This window comes from Myodes glareolus, chromosome 13 (genome assembly GCF_982192425.1).
Source record: "Myodes glareolus chromosome 13, mMyoGla1.1, whole genome shotgun sequence".
In the NCBI taxonomy this organism is placed as follows: domain Eukaryota; kingdom Metazoa; phylum Chordata; class Mammalia; order Rodentia; family Cricetidae; genus Myodes; species Myodes glareolus.
Window position 1 is genome coordinate 48,729,176 of NC_142038.1, and position 9,747 is coordinate 48,738,922.

At 43.3% G+C, this 9,747-nt stretch overlaps 1 protein-coding gene across 1 annotated transcript in view; it reads right to left on the reverse strand.

Annotated features, from left to right (window-relative positions):
* Nucleotides 1-8,009, reverse strand: part of Ndfip1 (Nedd4 family interacting protein 1) — a 44,817-nt gene extending 36,808 nt beyond the window's left edge. Inside the window, exon 1 of the mRNA XM_085699940.2 lies at nucleotides 7,785-8,009. Within this exon, the coding sequence (XP_085556066.1) occupies nucleotides 7,785-7,847 (63 nt within the window). The 5' untranslated portion in view covers nucleotides 7,848-8,009. The remainder of the gene's footprint in view (nucleotides 1-7,784) is intronic.
* Nucleotides 8,010-9,747: the final 1,738 nt, after the last annotated feature.

Consider the following 9,747-nt stretch of genomic DNA (forward strand, 5'->3'; position numbering starts at 1 on the left):
TCATGTATAGAGGCTAAAAGTGGATTGAGGGTATCTTCCTCTCTCGTTTTCCATTTGTAATTTTACTTTTTGAGACAACATCTCTCACTAAACCTGACTGATTGACCAGGAAGTCCTAGGCATCCTCCTGTCTCCACACCCAACTCTTAAGTTAAAGCATGTATGTGCATACATACTGCATACAGCCTGCACCTTATGTGGGTGCTGGCAATCAGAACTCAGGTCCTCAAGACCACAGGCACTCTGACTGAGCCCATACTTCCAAACTGTTGGTGGAATAAGAAATCAACACACAGTGTGGATTCTAGGAGTCAGAAGCCAGCCTGGTCTATCTACTAGGTTCCAGGACAGCCAGGACCACAGAGAGAGGAGACCCTGTCTCAATAAAAAAACAAACAAACAAACAAAAACAGAGTGAGATCCTAATTTACAGGCAGGGTGACTACACTTGAAACTGATAACAGAAACTGTGCCTCTGCCTGGCAGCCACCAGAGGCGACTGCAACTAAAATGTCTGCAGAGCACAAATCTGATAAACGCTGACCACTTGTCTAGCTTATTGGCAACAATAACAAGGGGGAAAAATATCTTTGACCTTATTTTCAGTATTAATCTGCAATTAAATTTCTTTATCTAAATAAGTATGGCCCTCTACAAGACTATGGTTCTCACTAAGCAATTGTACTTATCCACAGGTAATATCAAAATAAAGAAATTTAAGGATTTATTTTAAAGCCTTTGTAATCCCAGCACTGTGAAGGCTCAAGCGCAAGGGGTCCCAAGTTCAAAGCCAGTCTGGGCTACACAATGAAACCCAATCGAAAACAAAACATAACAACAAAGTTATTCCTGTAGTAAGATTTATTTTTATAACATAGTATAATGTATTATAAGTGATGTTTGGAATAAACATGTATGCACAGGACCAGTGGTGACCAGTCCTTAGAACAGGATTCCCTAGGGCAGCCCAACTGAGTCTTGGTTTCTGCCCAAACCAGGAAGTTCTGTTCTGTTTAGAGAACACAGAGTGATGAAGCCAATAAATCTCCCCTAACAAGAGATGACCAGTGGAGCCAGCCAGGAAGCAAGAATGGATCAAGAATCTACCAGTGCCACAAAAAAAAAAAAAAAAAAAAAAAAAAAAAAAGACGCAGAGAACAAGGCTTACCAAGAGTGAGCCAATTCAAAAACAAAGGACAGTCACAGTTCTGTGCTTGCCAACATTTACAAATCCTATTTCCATACCTCTAACAGATTCAAAGAGAGTTCTCAAGGCTGGCAAGATGGCTCAGCACATAAAAGGCACTAGTCGCCAAGCCTGACAACCTAAATTCCATCTCCAGGAGCTGCACTGGAGGATAAAATCAGATCCTCTACCCACACCCACAAATAAAAAACACAGTAAGTTTTTTTAAAAGCTCTTATGATACTAACCTCATGTGACAATATCCACTTGAAATATCATTCTTTTCTCTACTTCACATAAAAAATATTTGTAAATGAAATTATGAGATTTACAGTCAGGCATAGTGGTATATGCCTATAACCCTAGCACTTTGGAAACTAAGGCGGGAGTTCAAGTTGTAAGTTCAAGGCTAGCCTGAGCTACACTGTGAGTTCCAGGTCAGCCTGAGCTACAGTGTAAGATCCTGTTTTCTCCAAACATAAAAATATAAAAGTATTAACAAAAGAGAAATTATATGATTGACGCAAAATAAAAACTTCTGATCCAGGAATATATAAATAAGACTGGCTATGAGTATAGGTGATGGCTTCCATAAGGTTTATTATACTATTCTATTTTGTATGTATTTGAAATACTAATAAAAAGTTGAGCCAGGGATAGTGGTATACTCCTTTTAATCCCAGCACTCAGAAGGCAGAGGTGGGCAGATCTGTCTGTCTGAGTCCAAGGCCAGTCTGGTCTACATACGAGTTCTAGGACAGCCAGAACTACATACTGAGACCTTGTCTCAAAAAAAAAAAAAAAACAAACAAAAAAGGCTGAAAATACAAATACCATTAAGAAATAATTACAGCGGACTGCAGAGAAGGTTCTGCAGTTTAGATCACTAGGTGCCCTTCCAGAGGACCTGGGTTCAATTCCCAGTACCCACATGACAGCTCACAACTATCTGTAACTCCAGTTCCAGGGCATCTGACACCCTCACACAAATATACATGCAGGTAAAATACCAATACACATAAAAACATAAATAAATCTAAAAATATAATAATAAGTACAGGCCAGATGTGGTGGTAAACACCTTTAATCCCGATTTATAGGTGGCAGAGGCAGGCAGAGCTCTGTAAATTCAAAGCTAAATCAACCGACACACATAGGGAATTCTAGGCTAGCCTGTCTCAAGTAACAATTACAACAGCCATGAAAAAGAAATCAATACTCTCAGGAGATGTCTTCACAACTGACAAACAGATGTCTACTATGAAGAAATCAGAATAAGGCTAGTGTATGACTCAAGAGGATAGTGACTGCCAGCCATGAAAAAAAGAAAAGAAAAATTAGAAACTGTTGTTGAGAATATGGAGAAACTGGAATCTCTGCAAAATGTTGGCAACAATTCAAGATGGTGTGGCTGCTATGGGTAACAGAATAGTAGTTCTAAGAAAACTTAAAAATAGAATTGCCAAACCATCCAGGAATTCCACTTCTGAGTATATTCTCATAAAACTCAAAAGTGAAGACTAAGAGGTATGCATACACCCATGTTCTCAGTGTATTATGCACAAAGACCAAATGTCCACCAGCAAAGGAATTTATTTTTAAAAATGTAGCACAGGTAGGCCAGGTGCCATTGGCCTGTAATCCCAGCTCTTGGGAGATAGAAGCAGGAAGATAAGGAGTTCAAGGTGAGCCTCAGAGAGGGAGGGGGTGGGGGTTGGGGGAGGTCAGGCCTTGATATGAGACCCCATCTCAAAAGCAACAAACAAACAAGAAAGTAAGTATAGACAAACATAAAACAAAATACTGTTCAGCCTTAAGAAAGAAATTCTGAGGCTGGAGAGATGGCTCAGTGGTTAAGAGCACTGACTGCTCTTCCAGAGAACCAAGGTTCAATTCCCAGCACCCACATGGCAGCTCACAACTGTCTATAATTCCAGTTCCAGGGGACCTAACACCAATGGCAAAAACACCAATGCACATTAAACAAACAAACAAATGAATAAATAAAACCATGTCAGCTAATAAATTCTACCTAAGGGGGCTGAAAGATGATGGTTCAGCAGTTAAGAACACTTGATTGTTTTTCTGGAGGTCCTGAGTTCAATTTCCAGCAACCATATGATGGCTCACAACCATCTGTAGTGGGATCAGATTCCTTCTTCTGATATGCATAAAGACAGAGGATGCTGATGTAAAATACATGAAGAAATAATTTTTTTAAAAAAAAGAAAGAAATTTTACAAAAAAAAAAGGACAGAAAAAGGAAGGAAGGAAGGAAGGAAGGAAGGAAGGAAGGAAGGAATTCTGACTTTTACTATATGGATGAGCCTTAGCAACATGCCACATGAAAAAAGACAGTTACAAAGGGATAAATAAATAGCTGATGACATGCCAATTACGATTACAAAAAGAGAAATAATTGGTTGCATTTACACTGCTATCTAGTTGACACAGGCAGGAATAAGCAAGGTGGAGTACTGTTTAACGGGAACTAGACACAGGGTTGGTTTCATACATACGAATACACTTAATGCTGGCAGATTTTGTACTTAGAAATGCTCAAGGTGGGAGGTGTTCTGTGGCAGGGCACGCGGTTACCATGTATAAAGCTCTAGGTTCAATCCCTAGCACCAAGAGGCAAGGGGACGAAAGGTTAGTGTGGTATATTTTGTTTATTTTACACAATTCTAAAACACCTCAAAGAAAAAGTAATCTATCTTCCATAAACAATCTACCCATGTTTGTTTCAAACAGGATCTCACTACGTAATCCTGCAGACCTAGGGGTCACAACTCTACTGCCTCAGCCTCCAGAGCCCTGAAATCACAAGAGTGCACCAACCACTGTGTCCTGCTTCAAGGATTTTTATGTTTTCTTAAATGACTAACTATTGGCCACAAATACAGCAAATAATCTTTAAAACTAACAAGATGTGAAAGAGATAACTTGTCAATGGAACTGTAACTTCTGAAAACTTTATAACAAACATGCAAAAAACAACCACGGGAGCACAGCCTAGACCTTCTCCCAAGATCCTAACTTCATCACATACTGTTTTACCGGGTAGAGAGGTGACACCCTTTGCCTAATCCATTCCCTAATCTATCAAAATGCCCTTCCAGAATAGAATACTCAGGGAACTTAACCCAAAAAGTTAGTATCCCCATGCTTGGTTTATGATGCCACACAAACTTACCGGTGATCACCGCGACTAGGCAACTTCCTCAGCAGGCAATGAGCTATGTCTAAAACAGCACACTCTGTGTGTGTTTGTGTGTGTGTGTGTGTGTGTGGTTTTTTATGTATATTGCATCACTGTCCATTTACATAGGATCCAAATTCAAACTTTTTTGTTTTTGTTTTTTGAGACAACATTTCTCTGTGTAACCATCTGGAACTCGCCCTGTAGACCAAACTGGCCTCTAACTCAGAAATCCTCCTGCCTCTACCTCCTGAGCACTCGGATCACAGGCATGCACCACCACCTCCCAGCTCAAGTCCAAATATCTTAAAATACCTGGCATGAGGTAGCAAAATTCATGAAATAAAGGCAAAGATCTATTGCAGTAAGGAAAATGCAACTGATGTCTTCTTTGAGCTAGCCACAGCTGGGCATGAGCCCAGCTAAACCTTTCAGAAACACTGCTCCCTGTATTTGGATACAGTCTCAGTTTTAAAACTGCAAAAATGGGGGTGGGGGAGAAATCATACTACAGGGAAACTGGGTCCATACTAAGTTCAAGTTGTGCATAAATGTGCACACACTCATAACACCTTGTAAGAGCAAAGGAAGCCAGCAGTTAGCATTTCTGAATGAATCACAAAGCTTTCCATTATAGTCACTTAGCTGGAAGACCATCTCAGTTAGATGAACCAGATCAAAAGCAGTCAGAACAGTCTTCTGTGACAGCCTAAAGAGTAGCATGTTCCTATCAAGTGGCCTGGACAATTCACCAGCATTCTATAATTCAAAAGCCTTTTAAATATGTATAGTCTCTGATCACACTATAAAGGACAGTTACATGTGTGTGGAAAACAAACTTCAATGAATGAAAAAAAATAAAAATATTCTTAGAGACTATCAATAGGTGGTTGAGTTATGGCTCAGTCATGTAATTAAATGTCACACAGGCATTAGAAATAGCTGATATGTTACACAGAGAAACCCAGTCTCAACCCCTCCCCCCAATGGTTGATAAGAGGGGCTAGAGATATGTTCAGTGGCGGGGTTTACTTAGAAAGTGTAAGGCCTTAGGTTGTAGGCCCTACTCTCAGCACTGACTTTAAAAAAAATTAAAAAGGAACATGAGGAGATATAAAAATCCAATTTTGTTAATAATTGTGTGCCTTTGTACATACATTGATGCAAGACCAACATATGAACATTCATGAATGCACATGCCTGAGACTATGGACACATTCAAGTGTGACTAGGAGCCCATAGAACTGCATGAATGTAAAGATGTGCCTGTACAGACATGTGTGCATACATAATATGCATGTACACATATGTGCCTGCTAATGGATACAGCCTGTTTTACACCTTTTATGTAGGTAAGTACATAAATTCTCTTATAATCACAATTTGACAGCTTTGTTGACTTGAGCGCGTCACTGAGACCCTTAAGAGACCTGACTTCTATAAAATGTCATCTATAAAATGAGAACAAACCTTGAGTCATCAAGGCGTTGTCAGGGTTCAATGAAGACGGATTTAAACTGAGTCCGCCGTGCCTGACACAGGGAAATCAGCTAGCACTCATCTGCACACATGCACACTGAGCACAGTTTTTCACGTCTACTCAGATCTAATCCACAAAAATACCGACCCATTCATTAACTCTGCTTATCCATGGGGACAGATTTGGGTTTGCCTCGACCTTTGCTTTCAAATTTTACAATTTTTTCCTAGGAGGATTTTTTCACGTTTTATTTAAGATTATTTCTTGAAATTTCTTCAAATTTATTTTGTTGTTGTTGCAGGATCTTCCAGTACCTCAGGCTGCTTGCAACTAATCTGGCAGTCCTTAAACTTCTGATTTTCCTGCCTCGGCCTCCCAAGTGCTAGGTTAGGGACATGAGCCACCACGCCCTGCAAAATCATTACTTTTAGAGTAATGATATAAAGATGACCCATCTCTATCTAACATACCTAAATTGTGCATAATGAAAAAGCTCCTAAACACAGACGCCAACAAAAGCATTATTTTAGCACTCTAACAAATTTTCTGTATTCTAGCCGTAAACAAGCATTACCCCGTAACTCAGTAAGATGGCAGTACAAAGAAAATCCACAGTTCTGCTTGTTTGCCTACCCAAGAGGGGATGGAAAGATAAGACACTCTTAAGGTTCAGGGGATTTGTAAACAGGTTGATAAAAGTCTGTGACTCGAATTTATTAAAACAGGAAAGCACCAGATTCTCATCCAAGGTCACAGAATAAAGGCAGAGAAGACGTAAAGATAGACTGCGGGGCCACAATTTGGGGTGTTTATGAAACCAGGAGGCTAAATCCTTAACTAGTCATTTCAGGAGTCCGGGCGGGGGCGGGAAGGAGGGCGGATTACAACACACTGCTGAAGACAGCAAAACAAACCAGTAGCCGACTGCGCCAGGGTTAATCTGCAACACGCTTTAATCGTACTGGTTTTATTTCTACAACGTAGTAAACGTAGATCACTTAAATCACGCCATTTTATGTCGGAAAAAGAAGGATTGACGTTTTCGTATGCAAGTTATACTGAGAACATTTGAAATTTGACAAAACAGAAGCAGTTCAGTCAACAGCTCTCTGGCTCAGCTCCCACAATTACGAGGTTTTAGATTATTATCTCTCATCCCCCCCCCCCCAAGTCTCTAATTTCCCGAGGAAACCTACCCACAGGCCGGTAGGGGGAAAAAAAATCTCTTCTCCCTAGGGCCTCAATTTACAGATTCACACAGCAGATAATAATCCAATCATCTGGATATATTTCCTCCCTAGATATGCTATTACATCTCTTTAAACGTCATTTCCAAACGTGCAAAATACACCCGGGCACACGCCCTGCAGCCTCACAGAAGCCCTACATTTTGGGGGCCTCTCTCCAGCCAAACATCGCCTCTTCCAAATCGATTGAAAACTGCGGGTTTGCCTCTCGCTTCATTTTTTGACTCGAGTCTTAAAGGGAACGAGGTGGGTGGGTTTGGACCGAAGCGAGGCTCTGAAACCCTGAGTAATCGCACCTCTCTGCGGACAGCCGCTGGCGGCAGCCGAGCGATTACGATCTTCGCTTCTAAACCCATTTCCTTTACCTTTTCGGCTTAAAAAATAGAGAAGAAAATTCCTCCTCCCCACCCCCCGCGATTTTCCAATGACATCAAACCAACGCTAAGAGAAGGAAGGACAGATGCCTCCCCAAGTCGGAGCCCCCAGAGCGCCACGAGTTCGGCCTCTGGGCCCCGCCCGACCTGGGAATCAGGGTTAACGAGGTCCCCGCCCGGCTGGCCCGAGCCGCGACAGGCCCAGGCCCCGGGGTCCGGCCCAGGCCCGGCGCGGCCTGTAAAGCCCCGGCGTCGAGTGGCCGGCGGAGGGCGGGGCGGGCCCAGGGCCGCTCACCTGCTGGTACCCGGTGCCGCAGGCCGGCTCCACGGCTGCCAGCGCTGCCAACGCCAAGGCCATGGCGCAGCGGGCCTCAGGGAAGGAGCGCAAACGAGCGAGCTGAAGGGGCGCGGACGCCGCGGCCGAGGGTCGCCGGGAGGCCGAGAGGTAAGCGCCGCGGCGTGGGTATGGCCGCTGCTAGCGCTGGCACGCTCTCCTCGGGCACTGAGCGCCGCCGCCGAGGCTCCGTCGCGGCCCCTGGAGAGGAGGCGGGGACGACGACGACGACGCTGCGCCGCCGCCCCGCCCCCTCCGCGCCCCGCCCCGCCAGGCCCGGCCGCGCCCCTGGCTCCCGACCCAGCCTCCGCGAGTTTCCGAAGTCGCTTTTCTGTAGGTTTGAGGGTCCTACCCGTTCCCTACCTAACTGCCATCCTCAGACGTCAGACGTCAACCAGCCATAGAGCAGGGGCTTCATCCCGCCAGTCAAGACCCTTAGGATGTATGTAAATTCGAGGATATATGTAAATGCCTATTTAAATATCCTCCAATAAAGTTTTATTGTAACACGGCCCCTTCCGTCTAGTCTGGCCTGCAACACTGAAAAGAATATATACTGCCTGACCCTGTATAGAAAAAAAAATGCTGACACTAAATCTTAGACTGGGTTATTTATAATACAGCCTCATGTGTATGGCCGTTTAGTAGATCTTCTGTTGATACAGAAACTATATTATCCTAAACAAAACTCTCTGAGGAAGGGGCATAGAAGTCAAACTTGAAGGATTTTATCCAGATAGCAGGAACGTGTGCTGAGGCCATGAGAGAGAACTTCACAGAACTGAAAGGCTCTCAGCACTTGGGTGAAGGAGTTACTGTGAGCCATGGTTCAAAGATGAGGAAATTGGGTGTGAGGATTCAGTCCACCTACCAACCCTGAGCTCCTGAGAGGAAGAGGAGGAATGCAAGCCCATTAAGCCAACTTTCTTAACCATTACCACACAGTTTAAATTATAAGCTTTGTGGAGACAAAAGTGTCTCTCGGGTGTGAGAGACAGTTATGTTTTAAGTCTTAATTACTGTGCCAAGAGATTCCGGAAACAAATGCCTCTACGTGCAAGCCCCTTGCCCAAGGACAGACAGTTCCTAAAATGCTGTAGGCTGTTGTTTAGGTGAGATAACAGGTCTTGTGTTTTCACTCCCCTGCACAAGTTTGTTTGACCCATCTGCACCGGTCGTGCTGGATCACAAGTGGGTGGAAGTTCGTTGGCAGAAAATACATCAGATCGCATGCTTGCCCTTGATTGGACCTGATGGAAAATAAACCCCTGCAAACTGTGACTGGGGGTCATTTTCTGGGAAACCAGAGATGGACCTGGCCAGAGAGTTCATCCACCTGCCCAGTATTTAGTTAAAGCTTGCTTCAAATTTGACTTTGAACTGCGGTAGTGGTCTGATTCTCCACCTGTGGGATTGACACAGGCTTCCATTTCCTACAAGGAGTGAACGGTTCAGCTGCGTAACACACAGTTCAGGGACTGTTTCTTTTTATCACATTCAGCAGTCTAGAACCACTTCTAAGAACCTGTCTAACGCAGAAGGAGGCATAGGGGAGAATTCTTCACTCCTTAAAGCGTGTTGCAATTCCTGTTCCTTTTTTATTGTCTTTCCAAGTTAGTACTCTGCCGTTGGTTATAATAGTAGGATTATCTTAGCTTCTAATTTTGAAGTTTAGATATATCGTTATGTGTTGGTTGTATTTTTTAAAAACATAGCTGTTTTGAACTACCCTAAGATTTCCATGTATAGGAGTGCATTATAATCAAATAAAAATTCATGGGTCAGTGGTAGTTCTCACTCCTAATCCCAGCAATCAGGAGGCAGAGGCAGGCAGATCTCTAAGTTCAAGGCCAGCCCGGTCTATGGAGCGAGTTCCAGAACAGCCAGGGCTACACAGAGAAACCTTGTCTCAAATAATAAAATA